The following is a 25,784-nucleotide window of genomic DNA, read 5'->3' as shown; positions in this document are numbered from 1 at the left end:
AGCAGACTGTTGTAGTGTATTTTCAAACACATTCCCATTGCAGGACTTCCTTGTTTTGTATCAGGCAGTGTCACCTTTCTGACATTTGCTTCTTTAATTTTCCAGATGGCATATTCTGTATGTCCCAGATGTATTTATTTTAGTGTACTTTGTAATTTCTGATTCTGTGACTATCCAGTTTAAGTCTGAAGGTATCTGGAAACACATGGGAGTGGGTTAGTGCATGTGTGTGGGGGTTTAAACATATGCACACTTGCATGCAATCTTTAAGAACCATATAACTGCACAGTATCTTAGATACTAATCCTTGAATTGTGTATTGCACCAAGTAATCATATTTTAATCATGCATTTTTGCATTTACACTGCTTTTTTCTACAACAAGAATTTTTTTTAAAAAACACTATTTGCATGTTGCAATTTTTTTCTAGGAATAAAGTGATGCTATGAGAATTCTATTTTTTAGTATAACATTGCAAGTTTCCATACTTGCATATCTCATAATTCTTTATCTTCATATTTAAGGCTGCAGTATACGTTATTATAGCCTTAAATAAATTTTTGCTATTTAAAATAACAGGTTTATTATAATGTGAGTGGACAGCATGAGGACTGGTGTAAAACTCCAGCATTTCCTGACAGTTGAAAGATTTAACATTATAGCTCTAGTTTTTTGCTTTATTGTCATTTTAGATTGAACTATTAAGTCAACCCACTACTTAGTCTCTGCATAAGCAATCAAATTGGTGCTTGTGATTCATAAATTTATAATAGTAATAATCTGAACAGACTGGGAGTGTCTTAAGATAAAACTGGAATGGATCTTGAGCTTTATTGAGTCCAGCTAGCTGTTGCTCTCATTCATGAATTTTTTGAAGCTAAAAGGGGTTTCTAAAACATAAATCCTTCCAAGTTGTGTGGTGTTCAATGCACAGTGCCAGTGAATGCTAGCTGTTAAGGAAGGCTTGGGTAAAGCTAAAGGAAGCCTGCATGGGTAAACATCAAAGTAACAAAGGTCACAGGAAATGAGAAAATACTTGAAAAAAGCTGAAGTTTTAGCTAAATCAAGAAAACAGAAGGACCATAAAGTCTTGCAGATAGAAATAAGCTGAAAAGAAAGGGGGAGAAGAGAGTTTGATTTGCTCAAAGCTCCCCCAAGTGCTACTAAACCAAAATTCCTGTGCACCAGGACCGGAAAGCACTCAGAGAGGCTAAGGGATGGTGAGGCGTGTCAAAGGAGTACGCAGTGGTAAGAAGGCTGCTGCAGGCTGTTGGGGCGGTGGGAGGTGGGAGGTAAGGTCAAATGCTGCTTTCTTTGCTGTGAAGACAAGTGGAGGGAGTCATGCTGTAAAGCCATGCTTGGGTGAGAGCTGCAGCATAATCTTCCAGAAGAGGTTGTAACAGAAATGTACAAAATTGAGCAATAGCAAGTTGCTGAGAGCAAATGATACTCACCAAAGAAAACTCAAAGATGGAATTAAAAAGAAAAAACAAACAGTGATCCAGGGAACCCAGGACATACAGATGTGGAAGTCAGACACCAGAACCAGTAGGGCTGTTGTGGTTTAACTCCAGCAGGCATCTCAGCACCAACTTGCTCCGTCCCCAACATCAGGACGGGAGGGAGAATTGGAACGGTAAAAGTGTGAGAACTCATGGGTTGAGATAAAGGCAATTCACAAGGTAAGGCAAAAGCTGCACACAAGCAAAGGAAATCAAGAAATCCATTCACTACTTCCCATCGGCAGGCAGGCGTTCAGCCACTTCCAGGAAAGCAGGGCTCATCACGCATGACTCTGAACATCCCTCTCTTCCTCCTTCTTTCCCCCATTTTTTTTATTGCTCAGCACGATGCCGTATGGTCTGGAATATCCCTTTGGCCAGTCTGGGTCACCTGTCCGGGCTCTGTCCCCTCCCAGCTCCTGCTGCACCCCCAGCCCCCTCGCTGACAGGGCAGCACGAGAAGCCAAAAAGCCCTTGGCTCTGGGTATGCACTGCTCTGCCACAACTAAACCATCGAGGTGTGATCAGCAATATTGTCACCCCAAATCCAAAACAGAGGCTCATACTGTGAAGAAAATAACACTATCCCAGCCAAAACCAGGACAGGAACTATAGTTAAGGAAGTACCAGCACCCAGTGAATATGATTTAGTTTCACAGAGAGAAGTTCTGCCTTATTCTTTTTTGAAGTGCTCAGCAGACAAAGCCATAATGTCAATTGGGCTGTTATTTTCTGCTGAAGTTTCATAAAGGTCTTTGACAGCATCTCTTTTCCAAGACTTGTGGTGATGAAGTAGTGATAATAGAGAAGGTTTCTGCGCAGGTAAATAATTGATTAAAAAAATAAGAAACAGAAGGCAGAAGTGAATGACACTATCAAGATAGGGACCTCTACTGTTCCACCTGTTCATAAACATCCTATGAAAGAAGCAGAGAGGGACATCTTACTGATGTTGCAAAACTATTAAGGATGAAAGCTGACGGTAGAACTGCAGCAGGATTGCAGACAATCTCAGAAGACAGCAGTGTCTGGGGGATAAAATGATGAAATGCAGCATAGATGAGAGTGATATATGTGGGTGAAAAACAGTCCTAACTTCACTCGCAGACCAGTGGCCTCTGTGCTGACTGTTACTGCTTGGGAACTCTATTTTCAAGTACGCATGCTAGCCCTGTGTTTGGTAATATCTAAAGGTATCTGCAAGGTAGATTAAATGTTTTGTTACAAATGACAGAGAATATTATTCCATTGTATGAATCTGTGGTTGGCCTAAGCCCTGAATTATTGTGTGCCATTGTGGTTCCTGCATCTCAGAAAGCTAGAAGGGCAACAGGGCTGATCAGAGGAATGAAGATTTGCACCAGTTTCTGTGTGGGGAATAACTAAGTAGGTTAGGATTCTTTGGCCTGGAAAAAGCCTGTTACACATTTGAGGTCTACAGAATCAGACCTGGCATGCAAAGGGTGACTGGGGTTGGACTTTTCATGGTCTCTTCCGGCATAAAATCTCAGGGCCATCAAAAAAGCAAGCGGAAGACATTTTTAAAAATAACAAAGGTATGTTGTTTAATACAACAGGCGTGGGGAATATCTTGCCAAAGAAAGTCAGAGTTGAAGGAACTCTGCATAGATTTTTGGGGGGGATAACGGGCTGGACAGAGTTAAGAACACATATTAATTTAGGATTCCTAGATAGATAGCCTGTATGAGGTTCATGATATCCCCAGAGGTGGAAACAGATGTTGGAAAAATGTTCACTGGGGCTATTAAATATGTTTTCCTATTTCTGTTGTTCTCTTAGTGTCTGCTGCTAGCTCCTACTGTAAATAAGACACTGGCTAGACAGTCCTTTGGTCCGAACTAGTGTGGGTTTTGTATGTTTTGTCCCAAAAGCCTTTTTAAGAGTAGATAGGTCTTGCGCTTAGTAACCATCGTGATCTGCTTGTGGTAAAAATCTGGAAACGTTAGAAATAGTTAATTCAGAAATAGCTGCTGTTTTCAGATGTGCTGTTTGGAAGAATCTTTGTAAGTTTATGTGGTATATATGGCTAAACCAGGCCCAAATGGCCATTCAAAAATATTCCAAAAATCTTTTGAATTTTGAAAGAAGAAATAATTAGATGTAGCATGTCTTACAAGTTGGACTACATGTTAGTTGTTCTTCGGAGAATGTAGACCTGTTTCTTTGTTAGACAGCCTGTTTGCTGATGTATTTCTCAGACTAGTTCCCACTGTTTAAAAGTCTGAAATTTAGGTACAGCCACTGCAGTGTCCTGCCTTGAGTTGTGTGAAGTTTGTGCTGATTATTCTATCTCAAGGACCTATGCTTTGTTCAAGTCTATATCACTTTGTCTGATTAGTGGGATTGCTAGTCTCCATATGTTGGAGCGATTACCTTTCTTTGATCAGTTACATCATTCCTAAGGAGAAACTTACTTCAACAGCAAATTTGTTGAAATTATTTCATGGAGTCATCTCTGAAAATTATTTTCACATTTATATTGCTCTGGAGATGAACTCTGTCAAAAGAATACTTACTGCCACTTCTCCTTTACTTGCAGCTGTAGTATATCTTGCCACTCTTGGCTTGTTCTTATGTGTAATTTGAAACTGAGAAATAATGAGGGTCTTTTTTATCCCTAAAAGAACAGGACCCTTAAGGAGAGCAAAAGAAAGGCTTATGAGCTTTTTGGAAAAGGACTTCTTTAAGTCCTGGCACTTGGAATTCATTCTTCATTGTACAGGATCTTGTTCTGTCAATGATCTCTAGAAATTTTGGAGATCGCTGTGAAAGAAAAATACTTAAGTCCTTTTTAAGATAATAGCTATCCTTTTATTGTCACTTGTAGCTTGTTTTTGCAGTCAATCTTGGTGGTATTTGAGAGAAGAAAGAGTTACTTGGTTTTCAAGCTATAGGACAGCTGTTGTTGGTTTTGTAGAATCACAGAATATCCTGGGTTGTAAGGGGGCCACAAGGGTCATCGAGCCCAACTCCTGACTCCGGACAAGACCACCTATGAACCAAACCCTATGTCTGCGAGCATTGTCCAAACACTCCTTGAACTCCATCAGGCTCGGTGCTGTGCCCACTGCCCTGGGGAGCCTGTCCCAGTGCCCGACTACCCTCTGGGTGCAGAACCTTTCCCTAACACCCAGCCTGAGCCTCCCCTGTCCCAGCTCCATGCCGTTCTCTCGGGTCCTGTCGCTGTCCCCAGAGAGCAGAGCTCAGCGCCTGCCCCTCCGCTCCCCTCGTGAGGCAGCTGCAGGCCGCCATGAGGCCTCCCCTCAGCTTCCTCTGCTGGGCTGAACAAACCAAGGGACCTCAGCTGCCCCTCATATGTCTTGCCCTCCAGACCCTTCACCATCTTTGTAGCCCTCCTTTGGACACTCTTTAATAACTCTATGTCCTGTTTATACTGTGGTGCCCAGAACTGCACACAGTACTCAAGGTGAGGCTACAGCAGTGCAGAGCAGAGCAGGACAATCCCTTCCCTCGACCGACTAGCAATGCCATGCTTGATGCACCCCAGGACATGGCTGGCCCTTTTTGGCTGCCAGGGCACACTGCTGGCTCATGTTCAACTTGCTGTCAACCAGAACTCCCAAGTCCCATTCTGTAGGATTGCTTTCCAGCCTCTCATCCCCCAGTCTGTACATATAGCCGAGGTTGCCCTGTCCCAGGCGCAGAATCCAGCACTTGCTCTTGTTAAACTTCCTACAGTTGGTGATTGCCCAGCCCTCTCATTTGTCAGGATCTCTTTGCAAGGCCATTTCACCATCAAGGGAGTCAACAGCTCCTCTGTTTCATTTGGGATAAGTAAGTTCTCTGTTGTACAAAGATCTCCTGCCCTGCCAGTTACGAGTGTGCTGGCTCTATGAGTTGGATGGGGTCTAGAGCTGAGCTACTTAGTTGGAAGTTCCCCAGCAAAAAGCAGTTATTAACTGAGATCATTGGCAAGCAGATCTGTTCCCTGGTCTTGTTTGCACCATTGTGGCACTTAGCATCCGTGCTGGCAAGTACCCAGAGGAAGGGTGGTCTGGAGCAGAAATGAATGATTGAGAACAGGGAAACGGGTGGGATCTCTTCTTACGGTAGGAAGAAATAAATTGGGAAACTGTGCTGTGAAGTTTGTAATGCTTGCATTCGCATTTATACCTTGAACCCTCTACTTGGAAGTTGTAAAAGGTGTATTCTCAACAGAAATTGAATACCTGGAATTTCTTAAAGTATCATTTGAATTGGTCAGGTTTGTGTAGAGGAAGATGTTGCCACAAAGACACAGTGCAACCCTTGTACTTAGAGAATATGGGAAAATACCAAAAGTGGTGTTAAAGGTGATGATTATGGAGTGAAATTGTCTTTTTCTAATAGTATTCTTAGCTTAGGGTGTTCTTGTTATAAAACTTGCATTGTAATCACATTGTAAACCAATTTATGTCTTGTCAGATGTTTTGTAAAGTATTTAGGGAAACGCTAATTCTTGCAAATTGTTTCAAAGACAAATGTGACTTTTATCCATTTTTTAGTTTTATGCCCCTTAGAACAGTAACCACTAAATCTCTCTTCTGAGCTTACTGTATTCTTTATATAATCTTTCTGGAAACTCTGATTCTCGTCATTTCAGCCCATACATTCTTTCCCTCAGTGCTCTGGGAAGAGGGAGAAAATCAAAGAAACTCTGAGGTCAAAAAAATAACGCTCTTGAGTTGAAGCTTGAGGTATGTTCTGCATCCCAGGAGCCTTCGTTCTTCTGCCTCTTTCCTTTAAACTGGGATTGTTACAGGAGTAGGTTGAAATTTTTGGAGGTCTTCGTATGGAAGCCAGTTCACTATGTTAGTAATGATAAACAGACCTTACCTGTAGGCTCTGTGAAGTGCACCGGAATTCATCTGTTTATTTTAGTAGGCAAGCATACATTGAATGTAAATTCCAGTAGAAATAAATCAGTAAAAATAAATCAGTAAAAATAGACAAAATCCTCTAAAAAAATTGACCCCTCTACCAACCCGTAAAATTAAAAGGTGTCTCTTGTGAAATTTAAAAGCAAATTCCTTATTTTTTCAGTGAAGTAGAAATAACTGAAAAACAAATATAGGCCAGTTGTGTAGAAACATTTGACAATTTGACAGAAGTTTCTTCATTTATGATCTGAATAATGTGAAGTGTGACCCACGTTTCTCTGTTTTTTTGTCAGTTACATGCTTTTCAAAACTCAGTAAAATAAAATCCATGTGTCTAAATGTTCCCTACACCAAATTGCTTGAAATGCTTATAAATTACATGTTTGCAGATGACAACTCTTGCTCATCCAGATACAATGCCAAAGTGAGATATGAAAAGCAATTGGATTTTCTGATTTCTAAAACATAGAATTGCTTTTGTGTCTAAAAGGAAGCTGTGCGTAAACCAATAACGTAATAAGAAAAGAAATTTATTTACTGTCATAATTTAACCAGGAAGGTATGCTTTGTACTGATGGTGATTCATTCAGTGTTTTGCACTAGCATACATGATCTTTACGATCAGGTATGACAGATGCAGAATAGCTGAAGTATGCAGTTTATGAAGTTTCTGGTCAGTGTTTTGAGCTGCCATAACCATGAGCTACAATGAATATGAATTTCTAGAGTCTTTAAAATAGGATTATTAATTTTCCTGATAGAAGGAGAATACAGTTAGGTTGTCTCCTCACACTTACTGCTTCACTACTGGCACCTCACAGGTTCTCAGCACTCTGCAATGCCTTCTCCTTTCAGCTTATTAGTTTTGTGTGCTAGATGCAAGGAGCTGGAGAGATGTTGCACTACTATGCAGCCATTTAGAGGTATATGCTTCTTGCCCGCCATAGCACTGCATTGCAGACCTGTTGTGACACATATGGGACACATGGATTTGTGCCTCAGTCCCAGCAGCTTGCACCCCACATCTGTAACCTGTTTGTGAAAACTTGGTGGTGGACTGCCCTGACCTACGTAGGAAGAGCTTTTAAACCAACATCTAATTTAAACCCTTCTTTTTCTAGTTCAAGTGCTCCTTTTTCTCCAGCCCATGGTGGGGAAGAAAAAGCACTTACTTTGACTTTGCAGCTGTCTTTGGTATCTTTTGTCTTTTCCTCAAATTTTTCTTCTCTGGTGGTATCCTTTCCAGTGGTATCTTCAATCAAAAGTCACCCGTTCTGCACTGCTCATCATTCTTACCACTTTCCACTATGAATCACATCCATACATTTTTCTTGAAACATCAGTAAATCAGTATGTGCAACAGTCTTGGAGCTGATGCCTAGGCATTACTACCTGAAGTTGTTACTGGAGGTAACAATTTCATAGACATCACTAATGTATATGGGGATCATATGAAGTTCTCTTTTTGTGCATTAACATAATATAGATTTGCTGATAATCCCTTGTAACCACTGTCTCTTTACGCAGGGCTACTGGCAATTCCACATATTCTAGTTGCACCTGATTTTTTATTTTTTTTTTGTATTTTTTGCTATCGAAATACGCTACTTTTTTTCCTGGTTGAACTGCATTTTTTAAGGTGGCTTTTTAATTTTTCAGGGCCACTTTGTTTTGTGATCTGTGCCCTTAAATTACTGCAGCTCTTCCCAACTGCATGACATCATCTACAGACTTCAGTAACCGTAATGCATTTCGTCAGGTTGCAGAATGACATCAGACTAGGACATATGTGTTGGTTCATGATTAACTTTTTTGTTATTCTGTTACTGGATCTGTAACGAGAAATGGATTTACAATATAAAATTTTCTTACAAGTTGCATGATTACATCAGCAAAAGACATGTCTGAACTTGGAACTTAGATTTGAATAAAATTCATCTGAGGATAGAAACAACCCTTGTCTGAAGTGGAATGTGCAGAAGGCTGCCTAAATAGAGGGGTAGAATTAGTTTTAGTTTGGGATTAGTTTTGGATGCTTTCTTGTGAATGAGAAATAGATTTGCAGCTGTTCCCTGAGATGGTTAAATTCACAGCAATTATTTTTGGCCATTCAGATCATTCTTCTGTCTGTTTATTGGTTTCTTTTTGTAGCTACCGTAATAAGACTTTAGCCCGTCTTCTGTAGTCTCTGGGGGGAAGTCTGAAATGACTGCTTGTTTCAACACTAAGTCTGTCCTGGGTATTTTAATTTCAAATTAAGTTGATACTTCAGATGCCTGCCTCAAGCCAGGATTCTGCCTTGTCTCCTGTGTACTCGAAGGTAGTTTGGGGGCATGCTCATAGAAGTTAAGACCTATTTTTTTCTTCTACAGCACAGAAAACATTTTTACAGGCAAAATAAGGAGATACTTCAAGGGCAATTTTAAAACATTTTTGACAACTGAAATACATTTGTGCCATGGTTCCTGTTTGATTGAAAGGAAGGGGATTTACTTGAAAATTTAATTACAGCATATTGAAACCTGGGTTCTCATACATGCTATTAAATATTTAGATGTTGTATTTTCTTCTAACAATCCAAATTGTTAAATTGTTCTGGATTTTGGTTGTTGTTTTGATTGTGTTTTTTTCGGGTTGGGTTGGTTTTGGAAGGATGTGGTGAACTGCATTAAAAAAGTTGAAAACTCTGTCACCCATGAGAGTTTCGGTAATTGTGAGGTTTCTATGGGACAAGCCTAAGATTTAAGAGACCAACAAGGCTGAGGAGGTTGGCTTGACAAAAGCATATGGCTTTAGTGGGAACAAATGTATGCTTACTTAAACCAGGAGAAGTGTTTTTCGCTGCACCATCATGATCATTGCTGCACAGCTAGCACTTCATCCCACCAGCTGCCTTGAGGCTCTCATTGCAGAAGACCCCGTTGGAACTGTTCATGTTCTAAATTCTTAAAATACAACCACAGATAACTTGCAGGTAGTATTTAGCCCCCTTTTTTGTGAAGTGTCCTTAAATAAAATGTTGACAGGTTATTTTTTTCCACTTCTGTGTGATGGTTGACAGAATCAGTTTCAATAAACAGGTTCTTGTTACGAAAACATTATACTGCTTTGATATCCTCTGAAGGAGCTGACATGAATTAAATGTCACAGAAAATACAGAAGAATCAGGCTTTTGAGCAGCTGAAGTATGAAACCATCCAGAGTTTTTAGTGCAAACTTGTATTTAGTGTTCTTGCTGTGGCTTTGGTTTTGGGAACTTTTCTCCTCTCTCCTCAATTTTTATTACACCAGATGCTTACTTCTCATATAACTAAAATACTAAAAAGTATTTCACTCCTCAAAATCTTCAGATTATATAGATTTTGGTCTGTAACTTCCCATTTTAATATTATTTAAGCTTTTTTAAACTGTGAGGTATTCGGGCTCTCTTCACTGGGGCCCCACATATTCATAAACACTCCTTCCCCTTCTTCAAGTAGCTCATAATATTTGTCTGTCAAAGGCTGGATTTGTTATTTCAAGTCATTCTGTAAAGCTTTCTTTTTTATATATACACTTTTCCCTCCATTTTCCGGGAAAATGGCTGACAACAGCTGTTTCTAGTTAGTCTGTTAAGAGAATCTCGCATTTATTTTAACAACCGTGTGGATGTACAAGGTTTATTATGCACTCCCCACTTCCAGTGGATGAGTTTTGAATAAGGCAATTTTGGTTCAGCAGTCGTTTGGGAATTACGGCGTGCCTTTAGGTGGGAAAGGAGGGCAAAAATATGCAACCTTTTCCTGGGAATAATAATGAGAAGGGAGCCCAAAGAAGCAAAAGCTGGGAGTCCTGGAGTTCTTGGTGGTAGTTGGAAGATTCTACCTGGTGGTTGAGAGTGCTGAGAGTGTTCCTCTTCTACAAGGTTTTATCAACTCAACAGAGGAACGAAATTGTGTTCTTGGAGCGGTTAGTTCCAGAAAGGGATGTTTTCTGTGCAGACTGTGTTCCTCCTCAAGGTGCGGAGACAGCCTTCCAGCTAATCGTCTGGCTACAGGACCTCAGTTACGTGTCATCTTCTCTGCCCTCCTTCCAGTGCTCCCAAAACTGTAAAGATACAAGCAGTGTACAAAAGCATAAAACGTAAACTGGAAGTTAACATCAACACACTGCATTTATCTTTGCTAAGAGGGTGTGTGTGACACCAGTTCTGCAATGACGTAACTGTTAAGGCTTTTCTGAGAGGAGGAATTTAGAGTTGGTAGGGATATTTTGGTTGCTCAGATCCAAGCCAAGAACCTCAGTGTCCTTCTCAAATAAGAGTGAACAACTAGCATAATGCAGTGGTGAGATACACAAATTTTGGAGTGTGGCTTTTGTGACTGTAGTCTGAAGGCACAAGTTTTCATTTCAGTTGTGTGACATTTCACTTGCGTGTGTGTGCTAGTGCTGTGAAAAGGATACAACACTTAGCTGCCTGTTTGCTGTCTCATGAAGCTGTGGTGACACTTAACAGAAGAGTACCTTGTTTTGTGGCCAGCGAGCTGGATATACATTCACCAGGATTTAATTAGATTACAAGACTTTTTATTTGCTTTTTATCTGTGTAACCTAGTAAGCAACCTAAAAGCTATGAAAATAAAGATACTGAGACTAAAACTCAGTAATAAATATGAGGTGCTGAATTATTTTCATCTGGAAAGTCTTGTAGGTATGTAGGAAAGTAAGAGCTTAAGCAGCCTATTTCAGTTCTTGGACCAGTGTTTTTAATCCATTGAGAATAAGCAGGTAGAGAAATGTGAAGAGATAAAGAAAATGTACGAAGAGGTAGAAATAGAAAAGGACAAAGTAGTTCGTGCATAGAATGGTACTGCTTCTCATAGATATATTTCTTTTTTAGATGCCTGGGCAGTTTCTTTCCAGAAGTTTATCCCAGGAACCCACTGTGCAGTAAAAACCAGTCTATTTTTTGTTTATTTTTTCTCCTATAGATGGCTTAAATGATAAATACAATGGATAATTGTCCTTTTCATAGGGAACACATGCAAAAGGGTTACAATTTCAGTTGTGTAATTTGTGGCACTAACGGCTTAGCAGTTTATCAAACTACCTTGTATTTTAACATACATGTAAAGATTTATAGTTCCCAGAATCGTACTGCCAATAACATTTAACAGAGTTTCTTTGATCGTTTTAGAGGTGTATTTGATGCTTCCCTCAAAATGGCTGGGTTCTATGGACTCTACACATGGCTGACTCACACTATATTTGGGATTAATATAGTCTTCATACCATCTGGTAAGAATTTGAATAATTATAATCTATTCATAGGTAATATTACATAATTACACAAGGACAGTAGGATTAAATGATTAGATTAGTCCCAATGTTATTTTTAGAGATTATATTAGAATCTGGCAACTCTCAGAATTGAAGTTGTGTAAGTAACCTTAATGTGGTTGATTTGTGCAAAGGTCTTAATACAGCTTCTAATTACAAAATTGGGTACTTTTTTTTTTAATCATGACACCTGAGGCTGTTGGTGGACTCAGTATATGGTACGAACGCAGAAAGTAGCTATTCAGTTATTTTTTTCTTTATTCCCCATTCAATATGAAACCTCATTTTCATTTCCCGTTTATTGTTCAAACCAGACTTGGAAATATACTTTGACAAGTTTAATACTTTTGTATGATGCATTGGAGTTCCAAAGAGCTTCTTAGCATTAACTGATTCCTCCAAGTTTAATTTAAACTACCATAGATCTAATTATTCCATGAAGACTGTACAGCTTGTCATAGCTCTTATTTCAAAATCTTTAGATCCAGCTGTGAATTTATGTAGTGCTGCTGAAAACTTATTCCAGGCATGTTTCAAGATGACCACGAGTAGGGTGGAGAGAAGTCCCTGATTTCTGTCTTACCTCCTTAGCTTTATTTACCTTTTTCTGTTTTCACAACACATCCCCAGCCAGCTATTTTACTTCTGTTTATTTTGCTGGCTGTAATTCTTTCCCCCTTCTGTTCAGTCCAAGTCTTTCTAGGTTTTAACTTCATTCTGCATGCCTTGGCTTTTGTTTCCTCTGTAATTGACAGGTGCTGTTTTTTCAGGATGCCTAAATGCAGGAAGATATGGTATCATGAAAATGCACAATAGAGGCATGCTTCCTATTATCAATGCTGTTGCCTGACTGTATTACCAGCCTCTGGTTTCTGTTACTCTCTAAGTTTTAGCTTTGGAATGGCTGAACAGTTTTCACTGAAAAATCTCCCTGTTCTTCTTTTCCCCCTATTCCCATGTAAACAACAACAACAAACAAACAACAACAACAACACAACAACAAAAACACAACAACAAAAACAGCAGTTGTACCTTCATGTACTAGGGAACAAAAAAGGAAGCTATAAAGCAACAGAAAAAATATCATATAATATCTTGTAATAGAAAACCTCTGTATCATAAAGTACGACTATCTTAAAGGTATTGGTTGTCATTAGACCTTAGAAATATAATCGTTCTTTTTGTTTCAGCTACCTTCAAAATCTTAGATTTTACTTTTTGGTTAATGAGACCAAAAAGGAGCAAAACTTTTTTTTTTTCTTTTTTTTTTTCTATTGCGCTCATTCATTTTGCATTAAATTAGAATGACAGCAGTACTACATCACTTGGGATTACCAGGGGTGTTTGAATAAGCAGGAGGCTGTATGCCTGTGTGGACACGTGTGTGTCTGCACAGATACATATTTATTTATGTGCAGACATAAATACGTGAAGTCAAGGGTTTTCTTATCACCTGGTTTCTCACAGTACTACTTACATTATACTGGTTGTTTCAGTGCCTCACTGAGACTTCCTTTTGTATGCTTTCTTGCACACCGTTGCTAATTTTGTGGTTACATGAAGTTTGAATGATTATTATAACTTCAACTTTTTCTTAATCAGTGTCTCTATTGGAAGTAACTCTTTGTGACTATTAACTGATGGAGTTTTTTCTGTATGGGAATAGTTCCATTTTCTTAAATATAGTTCTTTCTTTCGTTGACCACAGTTATAAAACAGTAAGAGCCTTATGTGCTATCTCTTCAGTGTTTTGTTTGCAACAGTTGATAGAAGTGAGACTACTGGTGTGGCTAAAGTGTGAGAGTTGAACTGTAAATGTTTTTGTACTTATGTTTCTCTGGTCTTGTTCTCACCCCTGCTTCTGTGTGCTCTAGCATTAGCAGCAATCCTTGGAGCAGTTCCATTTCTGGGGACATACTGGGCAGCAATCCCTGCAGTCCTAGACTTGTGGCTTGTGCAAGGACAGGGATGCAAAGCCATTTTGCTCTTGGTTTTTCACCTGTTGCCAACCTATTTTGTAGATACAGCAATATATTCGGATATATCAGGGTAAGTATACTGAAAATATTTTAAATTTACATATTGTAAAAATGATTAATGAACAACAATGCCTTTAAATTTACATGCTTTATGAAGCATGTATAACAGTCTTTAAGCACAGGAGTAGGTGTAGTGATATCTCAGTAAAACTGACCTAAGTGCCATTACTTTCCCAGGCCTCTTTTCTGTGAAATTTATCATTTCAGAGGTCTTGAACTTGTTCACAGTCAAAAATTCAGCTGCTCTGGCTGGTAAACTTATATTATTTATCTGATCATTGACTAATGACGTCTTGCATTCTCCTTCATATCACCTAACACCAAATGATGCTGCAGAACAAACAGAAAATCCATGAGATAGTTATGGAGCCCCCAAAAATCCTGTAATTTTTCAAAATAAGCTATGAAAATTTTGAGGATTGTTTTGAAGCCAGCCTTTGTGTTGTGCCACTGTGCCCCAGTGTAGAAAATCTATTGATTTTTGATTGATCTTTAAATGCGTTGAGACAGCTGAAAGTGTGAAATTGGAGAGAGGCTTCTACTGAGACAGCAGCCAGAGCTGTTTTCCTGTTGTTGGAGCTGAACACAGGTTTCTGGAAAAATCTTGCTAGGTTTCTGGCTGCCTGTATTGAGTTGAAGTGTCTCTTGGTTTCAGCTTTGAGGTTGTACACAAAAAAAGCTAACTCCAAACTATGGAGACAGAAAGTCAACATCTGCAGTTGTACCTGGAGGACTAGCAATGCTACTGAAATGTTGACTGGCATGTCACACTGCTGAAATACCTTGTAAATCCCGTTGTGGAACTCAAACTAGAAAATGTAGAAGTTTTACAGAGCTGCCAAAGATACGAACAGTCAAGGTTCATATGTGCAAGACGTGTTCACAACCATGTACAATATAGGTTAAAAGTTGTACTCTTCTAGTCACTGCTTCAGTCTTAGTCATCAGCAGCAAACCTAGTAAATTGTTTTAATTGAGAACTTTTCATGACAAGGTGTGAATGCTCAATCAGTCTTTGCTTTAATTCATGCTCCAGACATAGCTGTATGCTGAAACTAGTCCTTCATTTGTATTAATTTGTACTGTAGTGAATTAATGTAGAATAAAGACATTGTTTCAGCTGTGTTAAGTTAGAAATTCATTTTTTTGTCCACCAAATAGTTACACTGAACAGAGAGAACCTTATGATAATATGAGCAATATTAATAATCTTTTTCATAGACTGTGACAGTAGTTATTTTCTGTGAATTAAAGCTAACAGGTGAAGTACAATCAAATTAAATTGTTTTTTTCAACAATAAATTGTGGATAAATTTAAGGCCAGTAGCTATTTAAGTAGCCAATAACTCTTCTACTTATTGAAATATATTTTTGATTTTGTGGGTTGTGGGCTCTGTTTACTGTCCAGAAAATATACGTGGCAAGAATAGATTTTCTAACGATGGAGCAAAATTGTATTCTTCATTACATAAAACAGTAAGCATCATGCTGCCTTGCAGATTAGGTTAATTCTATTTGATATAGCTGTAATTAGGTTATGTGAGGTTTTCTAAATATATTAAGTTTATACTGTAGCTCTATTTTATCAGGTGATCTGTTGTTTGATTTAGCAAACTAGCCAGAAAAAACTTTAAAACTGATGCGAGTGTTGGAAAAAAATATTAGAAATTTTTAAAGGTTCAGAAATGAATCACATGTCTACTGTTGGAGCAACATAAAACTTTAAGGTTAAGTCTGTCCTCTCAGAAAAACAATCTCTTTGGCCCTACCGGTATGTTAAATTTGATCTAGGTAAGACATGATTATGAGGTGAGTATGATGTAATAAATCACAACATTTTGTGATCTTATTCTATACATAGCTGTAATGAAGGTAAGGACTGCTAATGTGGGAGCAGGGTAGAAGTCAGGACTGTGGTAGAAATGTGGCAGGAACTGCCAGAGCTCTAAAATGACCAGCTAGTATTACGTTACACTCAGAATTTAGAGCAACTTCCTAAAAATTGGAAGCTAAGTTTCAACTGTAGTCTTTCTAGTATAATTCCTAAAAGATATATGGTAACTGTTCTTCGAAAGATGAAATGTAAATTGCTATTGTTGTGTAAATTAAAGTCTCTTCTCAGGGCTTCAACATAGTAAATGTTGCCATCTGTCTTAAAATTTAACAGTTCTTGACCATAAACCATGAACAGTCTTTGTAATCTTTCCATTTTTGAAATGGAAATGTTTTTACCATTAACTCCTTCAGATCCCTTGTAGTGTCCAGGTTCAGGTTGGATGGGGCTTTGGGCAACCTGGAAGGTGTCCTGACTGGCAGGGGTGTAGGAAATCGGTAATCTTTAAAGATCCCTTCCAACCCAAACCATTCAGTGATTCTGTGATTCTTCCAACAGTTCTCTAGAAAATAGCTACTGTAGATATTGCTACCATTATGTGCTATAAATTTTGTTTGATATATTGTACAAATATAGTACAGAATACAGCTTAGAATACTTGTGCAATCATTCAAACAGCAGTTTATTCTAAATACAGGCATCTGTAAATATATGTCACTTTTTAAGCTTAATGATACTGTGTGATTAATCCATATTTCATAATCAATAGTATTGTTGCTTGTTCTTTAATTTTATCCTTCTCATGCTGTAATTCCAGAGGTGGTCACCCTTACCTGACAGGTCTTGCAGTAGCTGGTGGAGCATATTACCTGGGACTAGAAGGAGCCATCATAGGACCAATTCTACTTTGTATACTTGTGGTTGCCTCCAACATATACAGTGCCATGTTAGTTAGTCCAACAAATTCAGTGCCCACTCCATCACAAGCAGTGTGTCCATTACAGATTTACCGGTAAGCTTTAAGTGTATGCATGATAAGTTTTTACATGGAACACTGTATACACACATAGGTATAGAGAATGTGTGCATGAGTTTGTGTACGTGTGTGCCTGCACTCATACATGTGTATTGAAGTATCCAGAGAGGATTCAGCTATCCTGTATTCTAGAAATAAAAAGTACTGTAAAATGCTCACTGGAATTTGTAAACTTGAAATGTTTGTTTAATGTCTCTCAGCTTCTTACAGAAGGCTCTTTTAGAGTATTCATTGACAATACTTTTGTATCTTATAATACACATGCTGCCTTTGTGCTTGAATATAATTGAACATCCCCTGTTCCCCGTGTAAAACTATTATTCATGGATATCTGATAGTGTTTATTGGCCTTAATAAGAGAACTTGCTGCGGATATTGCGCTGTGTTACTTTACGATACTGCAAAATATGAATAAACATACTTGAATTTAAAAGAATGAGATTCCTTTATATGCCATTATTCCATTAAAAGTATGGTCTTGATTAATCTCTTTATTGAAATTACCAAATGTGGAGTATAGAAATGTATTTTTAAACTGTACAGCTAAGGAATGGGATGAATAAATTCCTAACTGAATATTTAATTAGAGTTGGAAATCATATTGTGAAATTATTAATGACAATAGGCATTTTAATGTCTCTACTGTCTTGTTTAATTATATAGGCTAGCTCATTATACATATATCTTAAAGAGATTCTATGCTTGTGAGCAATTCTTTGCTTCATTCACATGAATAATGTTGTCATCTTTCATCTGACGAAAAAAATCACTAATTGGACCTGTCTGTAGTCTCTGACTTGTGGAACTTATGCTCCTAGACTTTCCATATACTACACATAGCGCTGCCTGCAGTATGCACAAAAATTTGCTTGTGTTTTTTCCGTCTTTCATTTGTAGGAAATTAGACATTTGCAGTCACTCAAAAAAAATGAATCTTTTTAATTTTTTCCAGGTCACCTAGAGAGAGTCCTGAGGAGACAAAAATGGCTGCCGAATGATGACGTTGCTGTGCTGCACCTATTCGACACGAGAGAATCATTCTCTTCTGTCTTGAGTTCACAACAGCCATGGCCTTCTGTCCCTTTCCAGCTGAACCTAGGGATAGCTCACGGGGAAGCATAGTTTGGGCGTTAGGAGAAACCACTTCCCAAATTACTGCTGGCCTTTCATCATTGTGCACTTTGCTTCTTCGAGAGAGGAAGAAGTCTACTTCCATGGCTTTGCATACTAACACACAGTTCCACTGCCGCCTTTGTAGACCTTCTATCTTCATAAAAAGGATGGCTGAGAGGACAGGTATATCCACTGGAGTTGTTATCTGCTGAAATAACAAACTTGGTTTTTATTTATTGGGTTATTTGCATTACTAAATTGTAGTAGATTTACAGAAAGCTAATTCCAAAATATTTATTTTCCGTTCATCTGGTGGCAACAGAGATGTAAACCACTGATTGTTAAATGAAGATTGAATACTGTTTGTTTGCTGCTCCTCAAAGTATTTCTTTAAAGGCTTTAATCATCACCAATAACTCATAAGTACACTTAAATCTTTTCCTCTTATAAGCACTGAAATTTATTGTTGTTGGAGACAGGTATTTCTAATATCTTCCTGAAATTAGTAGACATACAGATTGTAAATGTGGGTTTTCCTCATACTGAAATAGGAGGACTTGTTTAAATAGTTTAAATCTGATAGTATTTTGCTGTCTGTTCACCATCCCAGTGGAGTCATCTTGTCAACTAAATTTAATCAAAGGCCGTAAATGTTTTCAATCAGAGGTAACGTACAATTGTCATGTCTCCTTCCAATAATAGGAAGAGCTTGAATGGGGATTGTCTTATGTTGTTTTTCAAATGCTGTGACTGAGTGCCATTTACTTTTCAAACAAATACAAGTTTATTTCTAAAGAGGAAGGGAAAAGAATACAGGCTTTGGTTTGTTTAGTTCCTTTTGTTTGTTTGTTTGTTTGTTTGCTTTTTCCCTTGTATGCCTCTGGCCAAATATCTTAGAAAGTTAGGCAGAGTTCTTAAATTTCTGAAACAGTGCATTGCCTAGGTCACAGAAGCAAACTACTTTAGCGTTTTTCTTCCATATGTAATTCTGCTTAAATTGCAGTTTTGGTGACATTTAAGGCCTTTCGTATTGCTTGTTGAAATACTTTGACACAATGGATCTTTATACCATGGAAAACAGGAAGTGTTTTTTTGGTGGAAGTTTCATACTTGAACAAATTTTCCACAAACACATTGAGGCCCTTGGTACAAAGTAGCAGTTGCACATGCTTAACCAAAGAACCACCTTTCAGTTTCTAGTAAGTTATAACTTATCTTGAATTTATTTCAGAGTTTGATTGACAAGATTTATATTGAATACAGGCATGCCTTGCATTTATTGTTTACCATAACACAGCGGTTGGTACACAAATCTGTTCGTATCTAGGGATAAGGATGTCTGGTTTGTGTAGAGACAGGTTTCAGTAAATTAGATGTTTATTCTATTCCCATTGCAGAGGTGCTTATAGATTTGGAAGGCTCTTATTTTCTTGATAATACATGTATATTTAGATGATTTCTGAAAGTATATTGACATAAAAAGTGGCTGGCAAATAGCCTGATACTTACTAAGCAAGGATAGGTTTGCTATAGGTTTGCAATAAACAGGCTGCCTATTAAGAAATAAATAGCCTAGTCCTCAGATTCTCTGAATTTGCTGCTGCAGTTTTACTGAAATTTTATGCCTAAATGTGGGGTTTCAAGTGTGCTGGTTTTGATCTTGCAAACTTGCAGATATGTGTGTGGAGGACAGATTCAGGCTTACTGTAGTGGTTGGACTTTAGTTCATTGAAATATGGAAATATCCCATTTAATATTTTAAATTCTGAAAGACTACACATCAGTTTGAAGTAACTGTACAGAAGGATGTGTTGTTTGTATTAAGTAACTGTCCCCTATTTTAATTTCCTTTTTTTAAAAATTAATCTTTAATAAAACACATTTTCATAATTGTTGCTGGCTAGGTTGGAGGATGACGGAGAAACTGAGGCTGCTCCTAAATACTCCAGCAACACTCTAACCAATTTAAATGAGACCACCATGATACTTGGGAGACTTTTTTTATTCTATTTTTTTTTCTTTTTGTCCAGAATTTTGCACTGAAATGTCTTCTTCACATTATAGCTTCTTGTAGACAGTATTTAATGATTACTAGCAAGAAATATGCATGTTTAATGTATTCCCAGTTTTCTGTTGGCTCTTCTTTGCTCACTGGTCAAGACATTTGTATTATCCACATTTGTTTACCCAGTTATTTTTGAGACAATCTTTCAGACTCAGCATGGTCATTTTAAGGAGTTGTTATTCTTTTGTTTGTTTGTTTTTAAGTTTTCTTCTTCTCCCTCCCCGTTCATGTGACTGCCTTAGATCAAAGAAGGGTTTCTTATGTGAAGATTGAAACTGTATTTCAGACAGTCATCTTCAATAATGGCAAGTCAGTGCAATCAGCTGAGAACGTATGTTGCTATTTTGAAATGTTCCTTTTCCAACATGAAGAGAAATCGCTTTGTGTGGAGAATTCATTTCTTACATAGTCTGTTAGTTTGTCCACCTTTGAAATGAGTCTTCATACTTGATGCTTCCTGTTTTAAATTCGACTAGGGCTTGCCATGGAGAACTTTCTGTACTTTCTGTAGTATGGTCTTTCTCAGGAAATGAAACTTAAGGATCCTGTGCTATGTGCCATGTCTGACTGAGGAATAAGTTGTGTGGCTTGGTGGTACAGTAATGGTATGCTGCCAGAAAGAAAAGAACAAAACCTCCAATAACACCCTTTCAGAATATGAAATACAGAATTCTGCCACTCACCCTTGTGTATTTTGCTAGCTCCATGTTCTTTTCTGTAAAGATTTGGCCTCTTTAAGACTAGTTTGGTTTAGATCAGTCTCACAATAACCTGAAAATAATCAAAGTGGTCATTTTGACTTCTGGTCATTTCAACATACGATTTCCTATTATATTGCTTTGTCTGCAAAAGCAAACAGCAGCTCTGTGAGATGAGCTTTTAAATGTCTTGTAGGCTTCAGAAAAAAAAAAAAAAGGATGAGCGGGGAGGGAAACTGCTCACACACGTGTTTTGTAGAGGCATTTAACTACAGTTTTCTTAGCAGTGCCAGTCTTAATATGTTCATAGGTAAGAAGTTGATGGTCTTTAGCTTTATTGTAAACAGTCATTCCAGGGGCAAGTATTTACTTGTATTTGATACATTTAGTATTCAATTTGGAACAAAAACAATTTAGAATTCAGAAGGGAGTGTTTATAGTAATAAAACAAGACAATGTGGTCTCACAGTGTTGTAATGTACAATGATACTGTTTTTTATCATTCTTTTCTAGCAAGTCAGGCTTGTTGCAAGTAAGTGCAGTGCCAAAGGGTCAGGGTAACTGTTTTTGCACAGAGCCTCAGTTAGCCCTTTCTCCCCTTCCTACACCTTAGCTGAATGTTACTGTACTGCAGCAGAGCCAGCAGAAGTGAATGTGTGCCCGTTTACAGCCCATCTTGTTAACCTCAGGTCACTGTAAATACTGGCTTAATTGAACACAACGCAGCAAGTTGCAAAGGGTGAGAGTCCGGCACATGCTCATTTTGCCAGCCTTACTGCAAAACGCTGGCTTTCAGCACAGATGCGCTGTGACCAGCTGGGAGCAGCAATGGCTTATTTTGAAAAAAAAAACAGTGTTTAACATTAGAGGCGTACATACAGTATGCATTTTACAGAAATTAACTGGATACCCCCGTGTCTAATAATTGAGACAACAGTCTGATTTTTCCATTCACATTGGTATACATGTTGGTTCATCTAAGATACCTTGAGGCTTGTCTGATTTCAAAGGGTAAGTGACTTTTCTTAAGTCACACTGGGAGAAGAAAGATGCACTTTTGTACATTCTGTCAGTGATTATTGGATTGTGAAATCCATAATCTGTTAAATTGAATAAACGAAGAAAAAAAACATTGCAAAGGGAAAATCGGAGGCTTTCTACAATATTAAACATCAGTGTAATTTCTGAAATAGGTGTTTGGTTGTAATATTAAACAGGATTTCAGAAAGCCTGAAAATACAAAATTGGATAAAATTATACCCCACTAAAACCAGCAGCAGCATTACTAAATTACTAATCCCAAGTATTGGTGGCAGAATATTGTACAGAGTGCTGCCTTCCCTATGAAATATCATTATTCTCCTGAGACTGTATGGCTTTGCATCACTGGTGGAAGATGCTTCCACAACTGCCTTTATTCAGACATTGTGTATATATTATATTGGCTTAACTTTCTCACTGCTACCTTTATGGAAACCACATCATCTTTACAAATTCCATCTTGGCTTGTTTTTCAAGGGTATTATTATTATTAATCACTAACGCTTTTTGGTGAAGCATGCTTTGGCAAATCTATTCCCTTCTAATTTCTGATTCCACAAAACTAAAATTGCCAAATACTAAACTTTTTTAAGGTTTGATCTTCAACCTGTTACTGTTGTTCTCTCATTTTCAGTAACATTCTTTAATGCTTCATGATAAAAATATCCCAGATCACTTTTAAGTGATAAAACTGGAAATTTAAGAAAAAAATTGCAGTGTGGAAAATGAAGTTGATGAACCAGAATCCATGCCAGAAGTGTAGAGCCTATTCAGGGATTCCACATGGGGTTCATAAATGTATGTGTTGATGTGCACCATTCTATAAATATGAACAGTGACTGTCATATTCAGGCTTCAACTGAAATTTTGTCCTATCGTTTTTTTTAAAGATACCTGAGAACAAAATAGTGCCTCTATATAGTGAAAACAAGCACTATTTTCTAGAATTAATGTTTACTTCCTAAAGGTCAGGGGAGAAGCAAGCAAATACTGGTGGGGTGACTAGGACTGTTTTGCTGTAGTTAATATAAAGTTGGGAAAGACTGCTCTTCCATCTAGTAAGGCATTGCTAAGAGATTACTGGTCCTGGAAGTATTTGCACACATCTACTAAAGAGCTGCCAAAATTAATAGGTCATGAAATACGTCTTCAGATCCCCAGTGTCTTAACCTCTTCCACACCCTCATCTGGTACCTCATTTTGAATCTGGTTTAGTATATGAGAGTGTTGCTTCATGCTATTTTGGGATAGATTCCCCTGAAGGGCACGCTTTGAATGTCCGTACTGATACAGTATGTCCAATTCAGGAAGGAATTGCTAATTGGCAAGTAAGTGCATCCCTAATGTGCTCTGCATATGGTTGGACTTGGACAAATATAATTGATGTTTTATTGAACTAGAGGTTGTTTTTTGAGCAGTGTTATATAGTGATTCCAAAGCTAGGTGTGGGTCAGAAGCAGGGCATATTTGCTTGCAGCAGGATGCATTTGGAAGATAGTGAAGGCAGCATGAGTGCCCTAACATCCATGTATCTATCTGAACGATTTTCAGCATAAAGGTTTTAAAAGGAAAATTCTGATTTCTTTTCCTAGCCTGACTTTTTGTGTCTTGACTTTCAATGGGGACCCAAAGTCAGAGTAACTTTTCATGGTACCACTGTGGATTAAATGTGAGAGGCATCACAAAGCTACAGTGTAGCCACAGAACAGAAGTTGATTAGGAATTGTCATCCAGACCATAAGGTTGGAAGAACAAAATCCAAAATTTTGGCCTCCTTTCTGCCAGTCTGAAGTTTTTTCAAGAAGAATCAGTAAAAAACAACTTCATGTTGTTTATACCTTAATGGCTGAGTAGATCAATGTTTTCAGTTTCCATTGTCACCACTGGTATATTCTGCAAGCATACAAGTTGTTCAGATTGTTACCTTTAAAAAGAAACTCTCTGCCTCACTGACGGTTGGAAAGAAACTTTCTATAATAATATTGGGTGTTTACCTATAAATATAAGTTAACTACTGTTTGATATTTTGGTTGGGAGACTAGCAACGGTTTTGTTTGGTTTTGTTTTTTCCCCTTTGGTAAATTTCACCAAACCAAATCCAAAGAAAACTTTGATATTGCGTGCTAAGACTGGCTAGATCCTACTAAAATCTAAAAGCTGTGTTAGAGAGCACAGTTTGTTCAAAAGCGTGCATTTCTAATCAGTACTTGGGGGGATTTGGAGCAATAACTTCTATCTGTTGACTCAAATTTGTCTGTAAATGTACCTGTGATACATCTTCAGAATGGAACTACATTCAAAACTAATGTTTCCATAACTGGTTTTGGTACAGCACCTTTTTTTTTTTTGCATGTGTAATACTGAAAATATAATCTGTATGTCCATTTGTGGCAGAAAAAGAATGTGAGTTAAGGTTAAGAAGTACTTGTGTAGACTTCAGAGGTATTTAATTAATTTTGATTGTATGCACCAGTCCTCTTCCTAATAACATTTTTTTTTTTGTAGCAGGTATACGAGGCTTTTAACTTAATATTGTATTCATATTGCAGTCCTTTGTAAGCACAGAATGTTTAATATATTTTGAAATAAAATGCTGTTAAAGAAAAGAAAATTGAGTTTGATTTGAGTGATTGGATCTTCGAAATGAGTCACAAAGGCCAGGTTAATTTGGTGAAATATCTCAAGCAAAGCTTGAGACGAAGAACAAATAAGGCAACGGATCTGCAGTCACTGAGCATAACTCCATTTAGTTCCATACTTCTCTTTTTTTCCTTCACATTTTCCATGGGGTAAGGGCATGTGCCTCAACAGTAACTGTGATTCAGCTGACATCTGGCAACCTGCTACACTGCCTGCAGTAGCATGACCACGCATCCAGACCCTGCAAAGGCTTGCATTTGGCAGCTGTAGGTAATTCAAGTTACTTTCGTTATGACTTACTCTGTGAAATGGAAATGATTCTTTGGTGTCTAAGCATAATTTTAGATCATTCTATCGACTATAAAGCAAAACTGATCAAATCCTCTCTGCATGACTGCTCACGCGTTTGAAAAGAGGTACGGCTGATGTTCCACTTTCAGCCCTCTCATTGTTCGGTGGCCAAACTTACTGCCTTAAAGTAATTCATATAGCACAGTCCATTTTAGTGAGTATCTCTTTAAAGAGAGACGAATGATATTTAGTTCTTTGAAGGTATCACACCTTGTTTAGTTCAGTATGGGCAGGGATTTGTGGCAATTGATGCTAGCAACATAATAATGATTTTTTTTTTTTTGAAAATTGGGGCTTCCAAGATGCTCATAATTCCTTCTACATTGCAAACAAGACAAATGTATCTGTAAACCAGCAGCCCATTTGCAAAACAAATGCACTTCTGTAAGAACTCTTTTGCTCCCATTTTTTTAAAAAATACATATTTTTAATGTACAAATACAGTGTTTGTTTTTATGAAGAGAAAATTATGGGTTTTCTCATGTTAAGCAGTGACAGCAGATAAAGCTTTAAAATGGTTTAGAATTGGTGAAGGAGGCTTTTTGCTCAGCCTCAACTCTTTGCTCAAAGTACTTCAGGAGGTCCATGTCCAATATAATTCATCAGTATTTTGGAGGTGGAAGGTTAGAGTGTATGAAAGAGCTATCAGGCAGATACAAAGGAAGAAATGTGCTGAAAGAAAAGTTATCGATGTGTTTTGAGCTTGACCAAAGAAATAATTAAAAATGTAATTGTTTCATTGTAAGAAGTCCTCATCATTTCCAAACTACATATTCATTCTTTGGTGATTTCAGTTGGATTGTTAATCTAAGCGAGGATTTTCTGGTACAGTAATTCATACTGTAGTTGATTTTCCTGGAGATGAATTTGGCTCATACTGATTGCATTTTTTTTTTTTTTCCCCCATCGGTCTTTTAACCTCAGAACAGTCAGCTCTGCCCATGCAGGACAGAGTGTTTGTAACAATTCCTCTCTCACTTTTGGGAAGGACATGCACTGAATAGATGTGAGCCTCTGAGGGCCTTATCACCTTCTCCATTCCCTCCTCGGTTCAGCTTGTTGCAATTTGGTTAGCATTAAGAATTAATTGCTGGGGAAGAGGGGATAAAAGCCTCTCCATCAAAGGGCTTCAGCTGTTAGCATTTAATTGAAAAGTGACAGAAAATCTACGGCAAGCAGCTGACTGCGACTTGCAAGATGAATCCATTGTTTCTTTGGGATTGGTGGGAACTAAAATCGGAAGAG

At 37.9% G+C, this 25,784-nt stretch overlaps 1 protein-coding gene across 1 annotated transcript in view; it reads left to right on the top strand.

The window, feature by feature from the left end:
- TMEM245 (transmembrane protein 245) overlaps positions 1-24,154 on the top strand; it is a 90,574-nt gene extending 66,420 nt beyond the window's left edge. The window contains exons 15-18 of the mRNA XM_040547763.1: positions 11,580-11,680; positions 13,597-13,771; positions 16,413-16,607; positions 17,584-24,154. Of these exons, the coding sequence (XP_040403697.1) occupies positions 11,580-11,680; positions 13,597-13,771; positions 16,413-16,607; positions 17,584-17,629 (517 nt within the window). The 3' untranslated portion in view covers positions 17,630-24,154. The remainder of the gene's footprint in view (positions 1-11,579; positions 11,681-13,596; positions 13,772-16,412; positions 16,608-17,583) is intronic.
- The last annotated feature ends 1,630 nt before the right edge of the window (positions 24,155-25,784 follow it).

This window comes from Cygnus olor, chromosome 2, assembly GCF_009769625.2.
Source record: "Cygnus olor isolate bCygOlo1 chromosome 2, bCygOlo1.pri.v2, whole genome shotgun sequence".
Classification (NCBI taxonomy): Eukaryota; Metazoa; Chordata; class Aves; order Anseriformes; family Anatidae; genus Cygnus; species Cygnus olor.
The sequence above is the reverse complement of the archived record's forward strand: the minus strand, read 5'-3'. Positions and strand labels throughout refer to the sequence as shown.